This window comes from Nyctibius grandis, chromosome Z (genome assembly GCF_013368605.1).
Source record: "Nyctibius grandis isolate bNycGra1 chromosome Z, bNycGra1.pri, whole genome shotgun sequence".
In the NCBI taxonomy this organism is placed as follows: domain Eukaryota; kingdom Metazoa; phylum Chordata; class Aves; order Nyctibiiformes; family Nyctibiidae; genus Nyctibius; species Nyctibius grandis.
Window position 1 is genome coordinate 47,740,204 of NC_090695.1, and position 22,959 is coordinate 47,763,162.

At 41.5% G+C, this 22,959-nt stretch overlaps 1 protein-coding gene across 3 annotated transcripts in view; it reads left to right on the forward strand.

Annotated features, from left to right (window-relative positions):
• COMMD10 (COMM domain containing 10) overlaps nucleotides 1-22,959 on the forward strand; it is a 146,787-nt gene that overhangs the window by 119,806 nt on the left and 4,022 nt on the right. For 2 of the 3 annotated variants that reach the window (XM_068423897.1, XM_068423900.1), the window contains 2 exons: nucleotides 859-918; nucleotides 1,559-2,312. The exons of the other annotated variant lie outside the window; for it this stretch is intronic. In XM_068423897.1, coding sequence (XP_068279998.1) covers nucleotides 859-918; nucleotides 1,559-1,597 — 99 coding nt within the window. In that variant the 3' untranslated portion in view covers nucleotides 1,598-2,312. Of the gene's footprint in view, nucleotides 1-858; nucleotides 919-1,558; nucleotides 2,313-22,959 lie in introns of those variants that run through there. 3 annotated transcript variants of the gene reach the window in all.

The window sequence follows — 22,959 nt, forward strand, 5'->3', positions numbered from 1 at the left end:
TTATCCTCAGGAATGCCTCCAAGCCTTGGAAAGTCTCGCAACAACACAGAGAATGTGCAGTAATAGTTAAGAATTTATTTTAAAAGAAGTAAAGTGACAAAGTGAAGTGGAAGGAATAAAGCTAGAAACAGTCTGGATAGATCTGCAAGGTGATTGAAAGGAGCAGGCATTAAACTACCTGTTTCTTGAAAGCGAGTTAAGCAGGATAGAAATTTTAATTTAAGCCCCATCTCCACATACCTTAGCACATGCGTGCAGAGGATTATTATCACCATCTGTTTTATCCACAGTAGTTTCCATCAGTTGTGTTGTTTTGCATTTTTCGTGTTCAAGCGCTGCTTTGAAACTGTTGTGTTAATTGTTAACTTTGGCTGAATCTGTGCATAGTTACCTATAGCAGTGTCAGCATGCGAAGATCATAACTGTTAGATTAATGAATGCAAGTATTAGCTCTATGCTGGTGCAGTACATTAATAGCTGTGCAAGTTCAACCAAGTAGACTACTGACTTTGTCATTGTGTAATGGTATTTACCAGATCTTAGACAGACTGCTGAGAAAGATGAATGTAATCTTTCATTTTTATCTGACTTAAAAATAAGGTAATAAAATAATTTTCATAGGATATTTTATTATTATTCTTCACAGCAGGAGGACAGATGTACCTGTAGACTTGAATTCTTCACTAAAATGGAATATGCATATATGAGAGACATTGTAGTGAATGGAAGGAAAACTAACTGTTGCAACCATTATCTTTCATATAGCTTAATCTCAGAGTCTGAATTACCTGAATGAATACCAAAAAGAAAAAAAAGAGGTATGCTTATTGCTTCCTTTGTTTTCTTTTTCCTTCACAGAACCTGAAGAAAGTGTTTGTAGAATTTAGTCATCAGGAGCTGTTTGAGTTCTATAACAAGGTCTGTAGATTTTACAATACTATAGTTTTTTTGTAAACACCGTATGCTGCTCAGCAGGAAGTGTTGCCTGTATGAATTAAATCTAATGAAACTGGAGGGAAAATGGATCCAACTTTAATTAAGGCTGTTGGATTTGTTTGATCACATAAAACATTTTCAAGAAGAGTCTGTGCATTCAAATTTGGAATGGGCAGGGCTTGGGTGATTGTAAGCATACCTGGCGGTGAGATCGAGAGGAGTAGCTGATGGTTAACAATGACGAGCTCTCTGGAAAGAGTGTCTTTGTGTTAGTCTTCAGTTGAAATGCCAGGCTCATAATCCAGTCAAAATGAACTCCATTATTTTTTTTACCTTGTTATTATGCGTTAGAAATTCACAGCAAAACATCTGTGCATGTAAAAAAGGCAGTATTTAGACAACTACTTCTTTAAAATTTGAATATTTAAATTGCAGCAATGAATTCTAATACCTTCATGTAAAGACAAATATTCATGAGTACAGGACTTTTTATTGCTATGTGAATAGATTTAGTATGAATAGTTGAAAATATTGGTATGTGGGCTTTTTTTTCTGCTTGCATGTTTCTAAACAACATTTTATATGAGTGGAGTTTTTTCTCTCTTTTTGTTCCTTTAAATAGCTGGAAACTATACAGGCACAGCTGGATTCCCTTACGTGATGTTTTTGAAGACTTATTTCTCTATCACACTCTTGCCACCTCATTATTTTGAATTGAAGATAGATTGCCAAGCTGTGTTTGCTGAAGGATTCAGTGGATTGCTTCCTGTAAAATTATATGGCTTATCTCCTTTTTAGACCAGTAACATTAGCCAAGAGTCTTTGTTAAGAGTCTGAAGATTCTAATGGACTTTCTCTTGTTTTCTGAGCAATTGTGAAGAATGGCTTTACTTGCAGAAAAAAAGAATGCTACCCTGCTTCAGAGATTTTTTTTTTCTGTCCTGTTATGTGTGTTACTTGATGCTGGTAAAAATTTACATACTAGTGAGGGACCAGGAATAAAATAATTTTTAGACATAAAAGGAATATAAAAGTAGTAAGGAAACATACAGCTAATAAAATCTCTATCCTTTTGAATTGTTATTCACATGATTGATAAAGCTTATTGCAAATTTGACAAATTCCAAATTTAAAAATTGATTGGTTTCGTTTGGGCTATTTTAACTTCATTTCATTATCTTTGTTCTTTTTTAGTTGCTTTTTTTGTTTTTCTGAATGATCAAAAATGTCGCTGATTTCAGTATTTACTTTTGGCACTGAGAATAAATACAGCTTCTTAGCACTGCATGCATGCCAATGAATCTAACTAGTGTGTTGTATAACTGGGGGGAGAAATCTCAGAGTATATAATAAAGAACCCTGAAGTAGTCTGACAATCAGATTTCTGAAAGCTATTTGTTGATCCTTCCTGATGTTCTCCACCACTGTTTTTACATCTAACAGGAAGAAATAAAGTACAGTGACTTAAAGGCCAAGTTAGTCATGTTTTCACACATTAGTTCCAGATGAACGGAGGTTCATGAACAGTATGAGAAAGTAAAAGTCATCTTAGTTCTTGTTTGTTGCCATTCATTGACAAGCAACTTCATGGCTGCACCATGATGATAGGCACAGTATACAACTCTCCACTCAAGGCTAATAGAAGGTGAGAGGAAATAAAAATCTTTGGCGTTAGCTTGTCTTTCTTCCTCCTTAAGAGATTCCCTGAATAAGGCTTTTTTTTTCCAGATGCCTAAAACAGGGATGGTTAATACCCAACCAGCCAGTTTTCTTTTGAGGTTTGTTTGCTCCTGACACTAGATATACATATAGCCAAAAGGTATGTTTTGAATAGCTGGTGTTTAGGTCCTCTTGTGCCAGATTCCTTGCTTTGTTGATCTTGGGGGCTTGTTTTGGGCTTTGTGTGTTGCTTTACTAGGGATTGTGCTGTCACCTCTAGAATACTGACGGGGTTTGCACCAATTGTCTGAGCTGTGAGATTTAGAAGATAAAGTCATTAGCAGCCTACCTGTCAGTAAAGGGCACTGAAGAGAAAAAACATGTTTATCATAGTTCTTAACTGAAATGCCAGACAATACTGTACCACTCTGGTAAGGTAACACTATTACCCTGTTGGAAAGAAGAAATGAATCACCGTTGCACGGCAGAATCTTACCCTGTACACCTTGTGAGTCTGGCTGCCAAAATCAAGTCTTGTCTCAAGCCACTGCCTTATCTGCTGGGGATATAACACTCCCACCCACAGACATCATGTTCTCAGTCTGGCTGTTCAGCAGCAGCTTGCTGGCTCACTCATCTCAAGCTGCATATCTTGGTATGTGTCTGCAGGTGAGCACATCCCCACCGTTCCCTCTGCGTGTCAGCATTAGCAGTGCTTTGTAGTTAGCGCAGCTAGGAAAATCCACTCCTTCCTGACACTTAGGTCCTGGCTTCTCTACTGGTCCTCTGGGACAGTATGTCGTGTGCTAGGACACTCTTCTTGAGTGTTTTCCCAGAGCTTCCAGAGCTTAAGTTCTGCAAGTCAGATCTGAAGCAAATTGTAGACTCTCCTGTGCGGATGCAGGACATACTAAGGCAGTTGTCCAAGCGTGAGAGAGGGGTTAAGTTATCTTTGTGAATATAAGTAGTGATTGATGAATCCTGGAGGAGGGGGTGAAGGCAGGACCAGTTTGGAATGCAAAAAGCATTGGACAAATTAGCAGACCCATCTGAAAAAAAAAAGAGAAGTCAAAGAAAAGGGGATGTCAAAGAAAAAGAAGGAGAAGTCAGAGACAGAGTAGGAGGAAACTGGATGTGGGGAAAAGGAAGGAGAGGACAGAGTAAGCGATATTCCCAAGGGTGGAATTCGGGAGTTGGAAAACTATGAGGAAGAGAGGAGGAAGACTGGAAAAATGGCAAAAGTGTATATACAAAGAAAACGTTAGGCAAAGGGGGAGAAAAACCTTACATACTAGGGAACGGGGAGAAAATTGGGGAAACAAAGTAAATCAGAGTTAACTATGAAAACTGTGGCCAGTTGTGTAACTGTGTCTAGTATTTTGAACTAACCCATAAGTGTCAGCTGCGGTGCAAATTTGGCCAAAATCAAATCAAAGTGTGGGATAACAAAAAAGAGCATTTTAACTCTAGATTTAATGGGAAATATTTCAAAAGTGATAAAATAATGTTAAAGGGAAAAATAGAAGAAACAAAGCCTAAGATTGCAAGGATTCTGTAAAATTTATTAAATGTTCATCCTTGTTTGCAGATGGATGAAGAGATTTATGATTTCTTCAGCAGTGGTTGCCTTTTCTTTTTTACTAAATGTACCGAATTTATTTCTGTCAGAAGCCATAATAAAAGCTATAGTATACCTCATGGTAGGAAGTACAGTTGTTATTTTTTGTCAAGGAGCACTCAGGGATAAACAGTTTAGAAAGACTTTTCTGTATGTAACATGAAGCTTTGGCGTTGTACATTATTAGGTAGAGATGGCATAACCAGTATCATCTTAGCGAAGAACACTGTTTAAGCAGAGAAAATTGACTAACTGTGAAAGAGCAGAACTATTTAAGGTTTTTTTGTTAGGTCTTGCAGAAACGAAGGCTTCTATTCTGGTTGCTGCTTTCTGGCCCGAGTGGACCTGGAGAGGGGAAGATTAGTCTTCCCCTGAGAGCAGCTGCCCCTGCTTAGTTTGGATAAAGTTGTGGTGTCCCAGCAGTGTCAAGGAAGGAGAGAAAAACAAGCACCAGTACAGACTGGGGTATGCCTGAGTAGAATGGGAGATCTGCCTGCAGCAGGGACTAGACCCAATGCCATACCTCAGAGGTGGCGGAAAAAAAAAACATTTTCCTGGGAGGAAGAAGGCATGTAGCCTATTCAGAACTGAATACACCAGGTTGGTGTGGGACCATAGGCGGGGACGTACATGCTGAAGGTCTTGAAGATTTTGGTTTGCATTCTGGTAAAACATAGTTTTGAAGTGTGAGTCTTGTGAGTATTTTGGAGGTTTTACTGTAGAAAACGAAAGAGATACATCCCAGACTGTCTTCAGTTCAGGGTCCTAGCAAAGCATTGGTCTGTAATATATCTTGGGCATGATCCAGAACTGAAATTACCAAGGCTTCTGGTAGTGTTGAAGGAAAATATTTGCTGAGATTTATTGAGCTCTAAAATTGGAAATTTGAATGAGTAAGAATTATTAAATCTGCTTTCAGATCTTTCGGTGCATTTTAAAAACATTTGATTCATCTTCGCTGAGACATTAAAGACAGTATTTTCTGTGACTGTACTTCTCTCAAAGCTGTAATATCAAAATCTGCCTCAAATGGACCATTGGCAAAAGAAGGAAGTCTTTCCATTTGGGTGTAAACAAGCATCAGTATTTTTTTGACATGAAGACTTGGAGTTCTGGGCCTAAAATGAAGGCCAGTGTGAGAACTACCTCAGAAATAACAACTTACTGGTAAAGAGCAACCGTTTGTACATCACTTAGCGAAAACAACACTAATAGCCCATTAGTGCTTGTTGAGTACAAATGCATTAGATTATCTTTGCCCAGTTCAGCCTTAGGCATGTACTTCTTGTTTCTCAAGAAAATATGAAATGTCTGTAAGTTTCTGCATTGTTTTTGCTGAAACAAAATACGTAGGTGTATATATATATATATATACGTACCTATGTCTATAGATGGATAAATGTAACTTTACTATCTCAAATTCTGACTAATTGCCAAACCTGCTTTGGCTCTCCAGAGGAGGCTTTCAAATTCCCCTTTAATTCCTGGATTTATTGACACATCAATTTTGAGTTATGACTTGCAGCTTCATTTCCTACAGTCTGTGATTTTAACGACTCTGAAGTCTTGTTCTTTCAAAGCATAAAGAATTTACTGAAATGCTAAGTCTTATGTTAGTCAAAGGAAGAAAAGTGTTTATTGTGATAAAATGGTACAAGCTCCCCTTCACACTTGTTCCATCTCATATTCTCTGATTTCCAACAACATCAGTAACGTTTCATTGTTCAGCCGCATTGGCATATCATATCTTCAAAGATTATGAATTCACTCACATGACGGTAAAGAAATGACAGAGCTTAATAATGCCCAGTGAATAAGTATCATATCGTTTTGTGATCCTTGTATAGCTTATTTGACTAATGAACAGCATTTTGAGCCAGGGTGAGAAAGTTTCTTTTCTACAGATAGGCCAAACTGGCCTTCTGAATAACAGTGATTTCATCTAGGTGGATGAACTACGGTGCTGCTGTGTGATGCAGTGTTGATGGTGTCTCATAAAGATAAACTAATAAGGTGCTTTTATCTGCAACTCTTGCATAAAGTGGTTTCTAATTTCCATAGTAATGAATCAATTTTATTCAATTTTCCCTTGGCCTTTGTAATTGTGTTGATCAGACCAAACTATATGCTGTAATTTTAACTGAAATAAAGTGTTTAGATGATCCCTTCATTCCTTCATTATTTTATTTCTCAAGAGGTAGGAGAAAATACTGGTCCATTACAAATCAGATGCTGTCCAGCTGTGTTGAGCTGTGTATCCAGGAAGCACTTGTCCCTCTCACTGACAAGGTTAGTTCCTTCCCTACTGAGGCCAAAATATCTGCCATGGTTTTCCAAGGTTTTCTCTATTTACTGAAATCATCAGAAGGCAGTGTGGAGCTCTACAGGTGCTGGAAGCATAAGTGTCTTGACTGGCTGTTCAAATAAGACGATCACCTTGTTAGAGCAAGTACCTCTTCCAGTGGGACACTACTAATTTCTTGTCATCACTGTAACCTTAACTGTCCCTCTATGGCAATACACAGCATACATTCAAGGAAATCTGGAGAAATGTGGTATCTGTCTCTGAGATGGCTGTACAGATTCACATGCACAGGCAGCTGGCCTCCTCTGTAGAGTAGTATTTATGGGAGTGGACATGCTGGAGCACCAGATCATCTTTTTTGGAATTCACCCTCTAGTCATTCAGGACAAGTGAAGGAGGGAGAAGCAGCACTCCCTGGACGGTGCTAACGAGACTCCTTGCGTCTGTGCTGTGTTGGAAGGTTCATCCCATGACAGTTAATATGAAGAGCTCTGCATTCAGGTGAGCTGACTTTGTTTCATCTCATTTGAATTCACAGGTTCAATAGTAGAGCAACTTAACTAAATTGCATTTCATGGGCAGCAAGAGAGTGCTGCGCTTTTTCCATCACCCGCTTGTTTATTTTTCTGCCTCCAGACTGTTAAGAAATGCAACTTTGTTTAAAAAAAAAAAAGGCAAAAACACCCAGTTTGATTTAAGAAATTGTACAATTAATGTATACAGTAAGCATTTGAAGCAGGTTTGCTTTCTTAGATATGTTTCTACTTTTGAAGTGTTTGCCATAGCCAGTATCCTTGCACAGGCAGCAGAGAATGAATCTGAGCAAAGCCCAGGGGAGCGAGAAAAGGACCATGTCTCCTGTTCCACCCCTTCCTTCCTGTTGAGCATTGGGGTGCAGCTTAGCCTATGGGCCTTGGTTTGCACCTCAGACTGCCAGTTAGGTGAGCTCTGCCTCTTTCCTGGACAGCAGTGAGTCAGGAAAAGATTAGAGAAGCTGACTGCCTTGGGCAAAACATAGCCTGGACTGAATGTTATTAGCTTAGCTTTTCACTCCGGAAGAGATGAGAATATTTTCTTCATGACAAGCAACACTTTTTCCCACATCTCCTCCATGTGAGGAGTGAGGTCAGAGGAGTAGTACTTTGCATCCCAGATGAATCTCAGTCAGAAGCTATGCCTTGTGATGGTGGGTCTCTGCCGTCTTCTCCTCTTCTAAGTCCTAACACATTCCTGCCAGTTCCAGCTCATACACAGCCTGGAGATAGGCACTGCAGACCTTGAGAACAAAAAAGGACCTTTCTCCTCCCCTACTTCACCTCTACTCCCTAGGGAACCACTTCTATCTCAGGCCAGCATTCAAGCACAGCTCCAGGTAGGGTAAAGCTTTTGTGGAGGTTGTCCTAGCACCCCAAGTTTAAAACTCACTTTGGGAGAGAGCCAGAAAAGATCTGTATGAAAAGGGAAGTACAGCAAGACCAGCTTTTCAGGACAGGGGAATTATTAATCATTTGACCATTTCTGGAGCAAAATCTCAGTCCAACCTATGAGTGGTGCAGTTTCTCCTTTGCAGCTGAACTCCCTACACGAATAAAATCATCTGTGTTTCTCCGCATCATCCTTATGGATTGCAGCAAGCTAAATTATCCTCAGAATCTGATTTAGGGCAACACAAGTGAAGTACATCAGATAAATGCAGGAAAAAAACAGGCCCATAAACTTGAGCTGGTCCCTTTGGAGATGGGTTCACCCACTATCCCTCATGGGATGAATGGCAGTGGACCAAGTTTCTTAGAAAATCTGATACTAAAACATAATCTTAAAAAAGAAATTGTAAAGGGCCAAAAAGAAACAAATAAGCAGAGCAGAGTCTTCTTTAAGGAAGAGAGCACAGTATATCACCAAGGACACTTACAGTGAAATGGAGTTTTCTCAGTTCTTACTTGGGCAACACAGACTGCGTGTGCACTCTTCATTGCAACACTCAGTACGTGACTTGACATCCTTTTAATGTCCTTCTGCATCTGAACTGCAGCTTCCCATACCGTGTCAGATGTCACCCCTGCATCTGCCCATTGAAAGTCTGTTTGGTAGCCTATTGCTTGATTCCTTTGTGTCTTTAGTCAGTAGAAGGGATGTCCTGAAGCCCTTCTGTATGTCATGATGAAGGATACAAGGCCCTGAACGACCTCGCACACAGCTGAGCAGTGCTGCTCTTACCTGCCTCTGCAAACAGCACCCAACTGGGAAGGCAGAGCACCTCGAATAGTATCTTTCTGGCTGAACAGGCTATGTTTGTTAGGGTTGACAGACCAAGTTTTGAATTGGTGGACACCTCTTTCTCAGCATTGAAGTTGGTATGTTTTGAGATCAGTCTTCTCTCTGGGAACAGAGAGATTTTGAATGAATATTTAGTTGAAATGGTCAGTATGAAAGAGAAGCCAAAAGTGGAGCTTACTCTGGTGCCTGAAGCAAAGTTCATGGTTTAACTACTCTGTTAGATGAATAAAATCTACCCTTGAGTTCCTTCCAGGAGGGCCTGTATATGAATGTGAAAGAGTTTCAGAGCAAAAGGTAGTATCCCTGTGGTATAATGATTTCAGTATGTTGCAGTAAAGGAAATTTCCTATTAACCTTATTCCAGCAAGCAAGGTCACAAAGCATGAACTTGGAACCTCATTCTGTATTTCACAGCTCTGCCTAAATCAAACACAGGCTGCAGACATGACTGTATTTTTTATTTGCCAGCGTAGCCCCTTCATCATAGCTATCTTCAGTCAAGTGATTTCAGTGGTTTCAAATCAGATAGTGCCTTCAGCTGCTGTGTTAGCCCACTTCTGTATCAAAAGTAATAGTTCCTCACTTGAAAATCCATCCCTTGAGAGCTCTGTCAGCCTCCAGATAAAGTAGCCATATCTCTTGTATAAAGAGATACAAGAGATCTTCATATCACTTGTATGAAGATCTGCTTTACCTCTTTACTGTCAATACATATATTCAACAAATACTTTATACTGGCTTTGGTTAAAAGCATTTGATTATTTTCTTTGGTTTGACAGAATCTTTCCAATGACTTGGTGACCAGGCAAAGATGCTACAAATTTCTTTGCATAATCCTTTCTCCTTATTTCTCCCTTTTCTCCTTATAGTTCTGCCATATTTGAAAGCTGATCCTTTTCCCAGTCTGGGAACACTGTGCTGCTATAACCCACTGTTAACAGTTCAGTGGGCATGAGCATGAGGAAGATCAGGAAAACGCAACTGTGCCAACCTGTAACAACACTTGTTCTTTGAGGAAGAGTCTGCTTGGAGAAAAAACAATTAGAAATTTATTTCCAAAGATTTAGATTAACTGGTTTGAAATGGAATGGCTGTCCATGGCTGTCCCCAGGTGCAAGATGGCTGAAATCCTGCTGTTGTGGATCTTACTAACAGCACATAATCTTCGAAGTGCAGATACCTTTCCCTAGTCTCTAGTCTTTAACCCATCAGATTTTATGAACATGATCTCTGAGGACTTTTCTAAAGCCCCAGTAAGAATGAGGCATCCTGCTAAACCATGAACCAGAGTTCTGGTGCTCCCTTGGATTTTGTGAAAACCTTCCTCCAAACTTGCTAGTTTCTTCTTTGACCTATTTGCTGACAGATTCTGTCTTTTGCTGGTTTTACTCTGGCTCACTGTGCATCTTGAGCTGTTTTTGCCTGCAATTTGCCCTACAGTCAAGTTGTAATTAACATTTTGCTATGTTCTTTCCCTATTTGTAGCATATGTACCCTGGTCACTTCTCAAAAGAAGGATCAGGAGATGCCATTTTTCTGTCAGGAGTCCCCTGATGGTGTGAACTTTTGAAGGACTTGGTAAGGATCTTAAAGGCAGTAGAGCACCATTCTCAAATGGATTATACTGTGTAAAATTGCACTGTTCATCATGATGACACCCAAGGTCAGTACTGCTGGTATGGGGAAGTAACTAAATAAATGAGCCAAACAACAGAGAAGATCAAGAAACAGTAAGATACAGAAAAGCTGTTCAAAACAAAAAAAAAAAAAAAGAAGAAATATCTCTGGACATGTGAAGCACATTTCTAATCCACCTTTATTAGAAGATCAGTCCTGCTAAGAAACAAATGTTTCCATTGCTTTCTTAAGTGATGTCACGGTTTAAAGCTGGGCCAGTTATTAAACCTGTGGCAGATGCCCTCTGTTATTCCCCCCCCTCCCCCCAAAGGGAAAGGGAAAGGGAAAAGGGAGAGAGGCTTCCAGGTTGGAAAGTTAAAACAGTTTTAATAAACTATAATAATGAAAAAAACAAAAAATAATAATAATAATAGAAATAATCAAATATATACAAATATATATACAAAACCAAGATTGAGCTCCCCTGAAGTCAGCCACGTCACCACCGGCACTGCAGGGCAGGCTCCGGGAAGGCCCAGGCTGGGCCTAGCGACGGTCGAGAGCTGGATTCAGGGATGCACGGATCGGGATCGGGGGCAGCAGGAAAACAGACGGAGTCCTCCTTGGACACCGGCCATAGCAGAAAGGGGCGCGACCCTCGTGATCCCCCCCCTTTATACCGAGAATGACGTGTGTGGGATGGAATACCCTCGTTGGTCAATTTTGGGTCACCTGCCCTGTCTGCTCCCCACTGCAGCTGCAACCCCCCTTCGGCTCTTCACTTGTAAGCAGTGAGGAATTCAGCAGTGACCTTGGTTTCTCTAAGAATAAGTACAGCAAGAGCCTTACTGCACAACATCCCTACCGGTGCCTCAGCGATAACTACAAACTTCGGGCGTTATCAGTCTTGGAGGCAGACACTGTCTGCAAACATGCAGTTACTTAGAGGAGACTTAGCTGAAAGCAAAAATCACTGAAAGGAAAATCGGCCTGGTTTAGGCCAAACCAGGACAAGTGATCACATAATCTTTTTCTCTTTAGAGGTTTTACTGCATTAGCAAAAAGATCTTTCTGTTAGCCACAAATACAGTCTGTTTATTTGGGTATTAGTACATGATAGTGTTCACTCCATTGAAAAGCAAACAGGTCTGAGCTTGTCCTAGAGGATATGGAACAGCCCTATAGATTAATTTTACAGTCTATGAGGACTGACAGGAGCATTGTGTTCAACAGAACAGAAGGCTGAAAACACGATGCTTCAGAAGTACCTGTATTTGAAGCAGATTTTTATAATCAGAAGAAAAAGGCTAACATGTAACATACCATGGCAAAAAACACTCAAAGACTTGTCTGCAAGTCTGATGAGATTTATGATCCATGGTCCTGGTCCAGGCATTTTTGCAATGCTGCAAAAGCAAACACAAGGTAATGGAAAACAATTAGGAGTCATTCCTTTACTTCAGAAGTGATTAATATGACATGGTCAGGTTAAATCCTCTGAAGAGACATTAGCAATGCTTTTCACTGGTGTGTTTTGTAAGCATGGATTTGATACTATTCCACAAGAGATTTTAATTTCCTGCTAAAAGATATGGTTCATGATCAAAACTGAGATATACATAAATACTAGCTGCTGAGCTTGCAAGACTGATGTGTTTCTTATCAGCAAATGATAAGAACATAGAACATCTTCAGTTTTGTGATACAAATAATTCTATATTACCAAAAACATGCAGAACTGAATTGAAATATTCTCATAGACTATGCTGCAAAGGATCTGATAGCAGCACAGCAGACTACCAAGCAGCCTCTGTCCATATTCCAGAGGGTATGTGTGTACTCGAGATTTAAAAATTGAAAATATTTGTTACTTTAAATGAAACAGAGAGTGATACTCAGAAGTTTGAATGGCTTAATTTTCTAGAGTGAATTTGTGACATACTGTCTGATTTCTGGGCTTTAAGTCCTTTGATGTCTAGTATCATGCGGTGTAAAGCTAGTTCAAGTGCACATATATTTCATTTTCATGTAGGTACTGTGTATGTACAGTTTTAAGTCCTAGTCTCAGCTTGCCATTGTTCTGCTGCTTTTTATTGAATGCAAATTAACCTAATAACATTCAGGATACAGAACATCTGAACAGCGAGTAACCACCAAATTTTAGTGCTTCATGTATCACAGACAGTTACCTCAACTGAGCAGTGCGCTGGGATACTCCTTTTGACTGGGTATTGCCTACACTGGGACCTTTTTACAGAATAAGATAACAGGTTTACAGAATAAGATAACCTTTTAATTTGTGAGTTTCCATGCTTTACCATATTTGTTTGGCTTAGGAGGCAATGGAGACCGATGCCCTGCTGAAGGATTTGCCATAAGTGTCTCCACATGAGCACCCTTTTTGTATCCATGGACTGGTGGATCTCAGGTTCTGCCCCAACATACCGTGTGTGCAGTTTTGCTGTCTGTGGCTGAAAGGTCTGTCCTACTGCATGCGATACAGGTGTCTCTTCAACTATTAAAGTAAAATGCTCTGTGCCCTACTGTGCAGTAGGTAGTCTATAGCACTCAAGAGGCAGAGGGCTTCATGCTAGTCTTTTTCAGGATCAAGGCAATCTCAGTAACACAGGCTACAACAAGGATGAGTTCAAAAATACAGAGGTTCTTCAAAAATGTGCCAAATAAAACCGTCTAAAACCCAAATTTGCACACCTGGATTGCCACTTTATCACCAGGCTGGCAAGCAATACTGAACCCTGATCTGGCTCCATGTATATTTACCAACTTACTGGTGTGACTGTGGAAGGGAGGAAGTTACGTTTAGTCCCTCGGTAGTTTCCCTTGGTGCATATCACTTAAGATGCTAATCCAAGAGCTCAAGACTACGTTTCATCCAGTTCCATCTCCAGTTTTTAGTTGGAAGCATGTGCTAGCTTACACAAAGGCTCCCAGCACTTCAGTCCTAAAACTCCTCCGGTCAGACCTTTGATTCCAGTTTTATGTGTGCTAAGTAAGCCCAGCTCTTCTATTGCCTTCCTCAGCTTCAACAAGTCATTAGTTGGAGCAGCCTCTCGTTAGGATGGCAGCTGAGCCCAGATGTTCCTCCCAGTGTTACTGAGCCTTGTTTTGTGGGTATAGTGGGGGGAAGTGTTTTGCAGGAGCTACTTCAAACCTTGTCTTCTTTTACCTGTCATCAGGATGTCAGATCCCAGCTTATTCATATCCCATTGCCTTGCTCAAGAAAGCAGATGATTGGTCATATGAAACTCATTTTTGATGTATGGAGCGCAGTTATATTCCTCTAAAGTCACAAAATCAGGTAACGTTCTACTGTCCTACCACTCAAAGCTTAAAGTGGATGTTTTTCTTGGGACACTGAATGTCACCCAGGCAGAGTCTGTTTGGTCCTTATCTCCCTCCATTTCACCAATATCAGAGGTGAGTAAACTCAGGACCGTGGACATCCACACACACAGATGCATCCTGGTACTTTGTCCTCCAGTGGGATCCGTCTGTATTGAATTAACCACTGGCAGAATAATTGAGCACATTTATGGTCAGCTTCTTCCTAGGGGAATATTAGAAAAGCTCAGTGATCTCAGTGTTTACCTGACAATGAACTGCTTTTTTGGACACAGTCATTTTGGCATTTGGAAATGGATGACTCATTTAATGACAAATTTTTAAGAGCACTTCAGGAGCTTGTTCCTGTCCTGGTTTGGCCTAAACCAGGCCAATTTTCCTTTCAGTGATTTTTCTTTTCAGCTAAGTCTCTTCTAAGTAACTGCACTTTCTGAAACTAACTGCATGTTTTGCAAGACAGTGTCTGCTTCTAGGACTGATAACGCTCAAAGTTTGTAGTTATCACTGAGGCACCGGTAGGGATGTTCTGCAGAAAGGCTCTTGCTGTACTTATTCCTAGAGAAACCAAGGTCACTGCTAAATTCCTCGCTGCTTACGAGTGAAGAGCCAAAGGGGGGGGTCGCAGCTGCAGGGAGGAGCGGACAGGGCAGGTGACCCAAAAGTGACCAACGAGGTATTCCATCCCATACACATCATTCTCGGTATAAAGCGGGGAGATCACGAGGGTCTCGCTCTCTTTCTGCCATGGCCGGTGTCCGAAGAGGACTCTCTCCGTTTTCCTGCTGTCTCCGATCCTGATCCGTGCATTCCTGAATCCAGCTCTCGACCATCGCTGGGCCCAGCCTGGGCCTTCCCGGAGCCTGCCCTGCAGTGCCGGTGGTGACGTGGCCGACATTGGGGGAGCTCGATCTTGGTTTTGTATATATATTTGTATATATTTGATTATTCCAATATTATTGTTATACTCTTTTTCACTATTATAGTTTATTAAAACTGTTTTAACTTTCCATCCCATGAGTCTCTCTCCCTTTTCCCTTTCCCTTTCCCTTTCGGGGGAGGGGGGGGATAACAGAGAGCGTCTGCCACAGGTTTAATAGCTGGCCCAGTTTTAAACCGTGACAGTTCCCCACCTGGTCAGCTCTGACTTTATCATTCTTTCCATCTTCACCCACTCCACTTTTCACAGTTCATCTTCCCTTCCATCCTTTTTTTCCAGACTTCACTCCATAGCTGCCTGTTTCCATATTCACCATATAGGTACCTGTAACCGCAGAAGGGTTACTTGGGCTTCAAAGGGTCGATGCTTCCCTATTCTGTGTGGCAGGTGAGCTGTTGCTGGTGCTTCAGAAGCTGGATTTGGGCTTTGGCTGCCCGGGAAAGGAGGGAAGTGAGCAAGAGGGCGAGGATTCAGCTCCTTCCACCACCGTTCTGTCATGTGAATGGACTGCAGTACTGTGGCTCCTGCTTAAAACTCTGGCTAAAAGCCTTTGTTTACCGGGTGCGTAAATTCCTTTTCCAAATCACTGTTTCTCAGATTGCTCTCTGACACTTGCTAGTTCTTCATCCCCACAGAGAGCTGCTGACACCTCATTTCTCTCAGTCAAGGCACATGATTTAGTACATTCTGTACGCCAGGCCTGAGTTTATTGTGTCTTCAGCTTGTCTTGTTCTCACATTACTTACTTACATAGATATTATTTTCTACCAGAATTATTTTTCAGAAAAGCACAGTGTGACACATTTCTGGTGATAAAAATTCTAGGTAGTCCTCCAAGTTTTCCTGGTTATCCAGTTCTGTGTTGTAAATAAGTACCAACATCCTAATTGGGATACAGTGAGTTTTCTGAGGTCCGCATTAATCTCAGCTTTTGAGGAAGGATTTCTTGCCTTGTCAGGAGTGGAGGGTGGGAGGGGGGAAGCATGTCCTCCATTATTCACCCAGCTATTTCTCGTATCTGTTGTTTTTAGCATCCAGGCATCATAACTGGAGTTTTTTCTTATTTTCTTGTCTTCCTATCTTAATTTCTCTTTGTTGTGGTTTTTTTGTGTGGGGGGGGTTTTTTTGATTTTTTTTTGTGTTTTTTTTTGTTTGTTTTTGTTTTGTGTTTTGTTTGTTTGTTTGTTTGTTTACCAGCTTTGAGGTGTTAGGATTTATACAGCCTTTATTCTTAACTTTATTCTTAACTTTTAATCTGATTGCTAGGATGGTAGTTCAATTTTTGCAGGATCCCAAGTATCAAATGCTGGGCTGTCGTTATTCCTCTAGTACCTCTCTGTTATATTGGAGGTCCATAAAAGAAGGATTGCTTTAAATGTGCTGACTACTAAAGATAAAGATGTCTCTTAATTCACCTTTTTTCTGAAAGACATCTTCAAGCTGTGAAAATGTTTGCAAGGATATAAAATGATAGGGAGTTTCTCATAAAAGAGAGGCCAAAGGCTGCTTGAACTAAAGCTAAGCCACATCAAATTTCAGTCCCAAAGATTTTTGCTTCTCCTTGCAAAAACCTGAAACAAAATCAAAGGATGAAGCTGAATGTTGAATTTATAGCCACATAGTTACTCACACCTTGCAGACAGATATGCAGAAAATGCCCCTGTTGATGAAGTTTGAAGATATCCAAGAAGCATCTGTCTGATGGGATGTCCGAGTAGAATAACTTTTGTGCATAAACAGAGTTTGAAATTGCTTTGGAGCCGATCTATGTTTCTGTCTGTTGTTCAAGGGCAGATCCTTTCTAATTGTGCTCACTTGAATTGTTTTTTATTTCTTTTCAAATTAATAGGTATTCACAACCTTAGTCCTTAGGGTCTGTTGCTGATTTGGAGTTGGGGGTAGGGTTAGAGGTGGGAGGACAGAGGATTTTTACTTAAAGGGAGTTCACCACGAGTTGCTATCAAATTATCTATCAGGTGTTGCATATATAAAGTGCAGAGAAAAGAATTGTAGTGTTACAGGAGTCTGGCAATCTCTAAAATGGTGACAGAAAGCTAATAAATTGGACAGAGAACTAAACTATTACAGAATCTTGTCTACTGCCTCTGTTTAGAGGCATTACGTCAGCTTCAGTAGAGGTAGTACTCACATTCTCTGTTGGATCAAGAAAGTCAAATGGTCAGTAGAGGAAGAAAGCAGAGGAAAATTATTTCCTACTTTGAATTCCATCAAGCTTCATCTATGGACCTATCTTAACACATCATAAAAACCTTAAAAGTTAGTATGTGATGGTGGTGTCTAGTAATACAAGCAAAAAAGAACAACAGGAGCTATTCCCTGACAGTAATAAAATCCACATGCAAGGCAATGTTTATTCTTTGATCCATAAAAGCCAGATATGCAAAGTACAGCTTCAGTGTCTGCCTCGTTAGATAAAATGGAGCCTAAATTGAAAAGAAAACAAAGTATTTGTTTGCTTTGGTGCATTTTTTAATGCAGATAATCTTTTCAAGGGAAGTTAACCAAGCAAATGGTTCATTGTTTAGAACTTCGCAAAAATTATTTATATTCTTCTCCCTCCCACTGCTGGCTTCATCTTCTAAGGGGTATATAAGCCCTCTCTAGTACTTTTAAAATAATTTTAAGTTAATTGCCATTTTCTCTTCTTATAAAGTTTGTCACTCATACAAGATTCAGGGTGCTGTGTGGAGCAGTTTTTATTTGCACTTGATTTTATCTGGCTCGTAGTCTTTTTATGGGACTTGCTTTTTTTAACTTTTGGGATAGGATTGCTTGTACAATGACAGAGCAAGGCAGTCCTGATTCTGAAAGGGGGCTGGGGGTACTACTGTCTTGTGAACAATGCTCAAATAATTCTGTTTTGCACTGAAACTGCTTTCTTATTTGTCAAGCTTCCCAGAGGAAAGTGGCAGAAGCAAGGGTTCTGACTGCTCAGCTTCAGCTGGGTGCCATTCATCAGGATAATGTTGTGCTAAAAACTGCCACAGAGTTCACTCTTAAGGTGAGTCCTATGCCCATTAATCTCCAGAACTAGCACTGTCATCATTGGTGTCTGGATCCTACACATATAGCAAAGAAAAACTAAGGTGTGTGTTGGCCATTGGAAAACTCTGAAGTACATCTGCAGATGTACTTAAAGAAGAAAGCTTTCAGACTTTCAGAGATTTCAGACTTTCACTGGCTGTGTTTGTGTATCTGCACACTAGATATCACCCACACTAGATAGTGACTTAAAGCCTGCCTATCCAAAGTAGGGATTGAGTGCACCCTCAGTAAATTTGCAGATGACACCAAGCTGGGTGGGAGTGTCGATCTGCTGGAGGGTAGGAAGGCCCTACAGAGGGATCTGGACATGTTAGATAGATGGGCCGAGACCAACGGCATGAGGTTCAACAAGAACAAGTGCCGGGTCTTACACTTTGGCCACAACAACCCCATGCAGCTCTACAGGCTGGGGGAAGAGTGGTTAGAAAGCGGACCAGTGGAAAGAGACCTGGGGGTGCTGATCGACAGCCGGCTAAACATGAGCCAGCAGTGTGCCCAGGTGGCCAAGAAGGCCAATGGCATCCTGGCCTCTATTAGGAATAGTGTAGCCAGCCGGTCTAGGGAAGTGATCGTCCCTCTGTACTCGGCACTGGTGAGGCCGCACCTTGAGTACTGTGTTCAGTTCTGGGCCCCGCACTTCAAGAAAGATGTTGAGGTGTTGGAGCGAGTGCAGAGGAGGGCGACCAAGCTGGTGAAGGGTCTGGAGGGTCTGACCTCCGAGGAACGGCTGAGGGAGCTGGGGTTGTTTAGCCTGGAGAAGAGGAGGCTCCGAGGTGACCTTATTGCAGTCTACAACTACCTGAAGGGAGGTTGTAGTGAAGTGGGAGTTGGCCTCTTCTCCCAGGCAACTAGCGATAGGACAAGAGGGCACAGCCTCAAGCTTCGCCAGGGGAGGTTCAGGTTGGACATCAGGAAGAATTTCTTTACAGAAAGGGTTATTAGACATTGGAATGGGCTGCCCAGGGAGGTGATGGAGTCACCATCTCTGGATGTGTTTAAGAAAAGACTGGACATGGCACTTAGCCATGGTCTAGTTGACAGGGTGGTGTCAGGGCAACGGTTGGACTCGATGATCCCTGAGGTCTCTTCCAACCTGGTTGATTCTGTGATTCTGTGATTCCGTGAAAGCCTAGAAGACCAAAGAGAAATCTCCAGCAGGTCAAAGCCCCCACCAGAAGTTCATTTCCAGCCCCTTGGGCTGACAGAACAAGCTCTTCTGCAGAGGTAATCTGAAAGGCAGTTACCTGTTTTAATAGCCTGACTGTTTTATAAACTGTTATAAGGTAAGTCTGCCATGTTCAGCAGATGTGGTGTTTGGAAGAGAAGACTCCACGCTGCGATGTCTAGTTAGTCACTGTACATTTAACCAGCAATCTTTATGGGGTGCTCGTGTAACTATTTATGCTTATCTTTAATGAGAGGAATAACAGCTCTATTTCTTCTCACTCTTCTCTGACTGTTAGCTGTGTGTAAACCTACAGGCTATTACGTGGAGAGAAGCTAAGTTAAGAATGCAGATGAAAAAGTGCAGGAGTTCTAAAAGGCATTTTTTTTTCTCCTCAGTCTATTTTTTTATAAACTTTTTTCCTGGAGAGGGGCTGATGTGCATTGTCATTAATATTGCATCTCTCAGCATTGAACAGGAACATGGAGGAGGCTCATCTGTCATCTCCCTCACACATTGCAGTGAAAAGATGATGTACAGTTGCCTTGGCCATCAAGGGGAAGGGATGCTTTTCATGCTGTGTAACTCACAGGCAGCTGACAAGGTTAAAAACATGGTTTCAAATCTGCCAAGTTAGATTACAGATTTGGTAGTAATTTATTAGCTTTTAATCCAGAGCTTTAGGGGAACTTTCTTGAGTAACTTTGCTGTGAACGTCCTTCGGCCTTGTTACGCAGTCTGGCAGCTTAAGTGAGACTCTACCCTGTCACTTGGGGTAACGAGCCCGTTAGGTGGAGCAATGCAATGACAGAGTAAATACATTTTTGGATCTATGTTTACTCTGTTGCGATGTTTGCATTCTGTTCTATAAGCATTCTTTTGACCTAGTCTCAGCTGCATTTCCTTGTATAATACAAAGATTGGAAAGCTGACTCGTACTCAGATTCTTTGTTGGAACCAGATTACCCAGGTTATTTCAGAATTTCCAGAAATTAGACACACTCCATTTGTTTCTTTTCAGAACAGATGGTGGAGTAGAATTTGAATCACTGAAGTGATAGTGGGGGAGAAGTTACAGCGGGGGGAAAAAAAAAGAGAACTGAAGTGAAACTTTTCACACTTTCCAGTTTTTTGCTGATTCCCAGCTTTTGTTTTTATATGAAGAGTTTAATAGATCCAGCTTTCAGATTTGTCTCCATTATTCAGATAACTATAAAATCAGATGGATAAAATCTGGAATATTGTGCACTTTTACTATATACTTAATGGATACTCATAAAGCATTGTACTTCCACCACTCTGACTTGAGTTCAAATCTATTTTAATGGGCTAATTCCTTCTTGGTGTACATTCTCTGAACAATGGAGCTAAAATAAGGATTAGTTTTCCCACTCTTTAAAATGAGATGGATGTATGAATTTAACATGATGTCTGAAGAAGTCACGTCAAAGCCACCATCACTGGCAAAACTGAAGCTCTGGGTGAGAACTCAGTCTATCTCTAGATCATCCCTTTAAATTATTTCTGTGGAGGTATTTATGCTGCTATATTGCGGGATCAAGGACCAGGCTAACCGAAGAAAACAACTGGCACAGGGCAGTCATGGAAACAGAGGACTCTACTCCTGCTCCCAGGAGAAGAGGCAAATCCCTAAGCCTTTTTCTCTGCTGGGCTTGATTTCTTTTTAACGGTGGCTTTTGTACTAGGTGCAGAGTGTCCTGAAAGGATAGAGGGGTGTGAATTGGTGTGCCTTGAGCCTCTGTGCCTGCAGTTCTCTCACTGACACCAATGAAAAGCCAGAAATGCATTGCTGCAGATTAGATGGATGAAAGATTTCCCCAGCCCCCATGCCATAAACCAGTAAATGTGGTGGGGTTTTTTGGTTGGCTTTTATTATTTCTGCTGTATTGAATTACTCCTCTTAATGTACCATGCACAGAGGCTGCAGAAGGCTGAGCACGGGGCACGTGTCCCCTGGTGCAGGAGGTTATGAGCTCAGTTATCCTGTTTTTCTACAGGCTCCCTTCAAATGTATCGCAGGTGGGCTCCGCAGGCTGGGCTGTGCCAGACATTCGCTGCTTGCTTACTGTTTTCTTCATTTTGTGTTTTCACATCTCAGTGTGCTCTCTCTGCTATTAAGTGCCAAACTTCAATACCCCAGTTCCCACTGAATATCACCTTACCCCTGCAAGGGTCTCATGGAAGCCAGCTGGGCTGCTTGTGGCATAGGCATTTGATACAAGGTTATCTGAATTTCCTCCTATGGGAGCTTTTATCTTTCTTCACTTGATCTGTCTTCGCTTCCATCTGTGCTTTAAACTGTGCTTCTGGGTCACATAAGTGGTGGTGAGGTTGTTAATTAGACTTTGGCAAACTGTTGTGTGGGGTAAGCAGTCTAAACATGGTTAAAAAAAAAGAATCAATAAACTCCCAGGGACAAATTCAGCAAAGTACTTACGGAAAATGCCTAAACGGAGAGATGCGAATAGCCCTGCAGATTTCACTGGGGTTATGGATGCACTTAAAATTACACCTGTGATAAAATACCTGGCTGCACTAGAGTCTAGTCAGGGTATTGTCGGAGCTTCACCTGGCTTTATGTAGCTCAGAACCCTCCATGGTTTCCAGGGGCTCGTCCGCAGCCTGAGCGCGGTGCAAATGCTAATGGCTGTGCCATGCCACCAGCCCATCCGGCAGCCAGATTTCCTTTCAGAAACCGCAGATCTAGGTTGGGAAACAAACAAAGGTGAGAACGCGGATTTGCACGTGTCTCTCCTCTTTTCCTGGTGGATGGGCAGCACTGCCAGCTCTCTGACCTGTGACGTGCTGGCGGGTGCAACCTCGGGGCTTGAGATCTGAGTCAGCACCGCTCATGCCCTGCCACTCTTCCCACGGATTTTCTGGCAGGTAAACTTTTCGGCAGTGTTCACTGTAGCTTCAGAAAACATGGCTGTGGTCAGTTTTATCTCGGTGCCATCTGGTATACGAAATGGTGTAAAGAAAGAGGGGGGAAAAATGCATTTAGGGAAAAATGCATTTGGAAAAAATGTGGAATGGTAAGAGAAAAATGTAGTAACACAAAAAAAGGCAGAATTCAGAGAAGGACATTAATATGAAGGTGAAAAGAAAGGTGTCACCTTTCAGAACTGTGAGGGTAGAAAGATCACATTATTTAGTTTAACCCATTGCATCCTACTTAAACGATTTTCCACCTCCCAGATGCTCCAGATAGCTTTCCAACCTATTCTCAAGCACTTCTATGATAAAGCATCAATTACAAGGCTGTTACCAGATTGCCCTTACAGTTAAGAAACTTTGTTACTGTGTTATCGAAATGCTTCAGCATACCACTGCACCCACAGTGCATTAAACTGTAGGTGTTTGTGGGATCCTGTAAATGTCTCTGCAAATATAAGCTCGAACAGCTTTCTGTTGATTCCCTAATTCAGTTAGCAGAAACCCCTGCCTCCTCCTCCTCCCATCCCCAGTCTCTCCAATTCCGTGCAGCCTCATTAGCTACTAACCTTTAAATGCTACCACCCCCCTGCCGCCCCCAGGTCCGGACCACTGTCCACTGAAAGAGACAAATTGGAAGACTTTTGCAAGAGATTAAATTATATCTTCCTCTCCCCTAGGTTTCATTTTCACTTAAAAAAACCTAGCGCAAAGACACTGAAGTCACCAGGGATCTTCTTGTGAGCAGTGGTGGCGTCTTAGGTGCACGTAGTTGGGCTGTTAATGGCACTCCTGGTTGGTCATTTGGGAGACCCAGGGCTTGGCTTTTCCACTGAAGAACGCAATACCTCTGTTTTCTGTCCGCTCCTCCTTTCAGAGCGGCAGATCACCTCAGAGGAGACCGACCTAAGACCCCCAGTTCACAGGGTTTTCCTCAGTATCTAAGGCAAGGACTTAGTCCCACTTGATATTTTTTAAATCAATATTTCATTAAGCAATGCTTTTATGGCGTTTCAGTATAGAGTGCACTGTCAGCAAGTTCGCTGATGACACAAAACTGG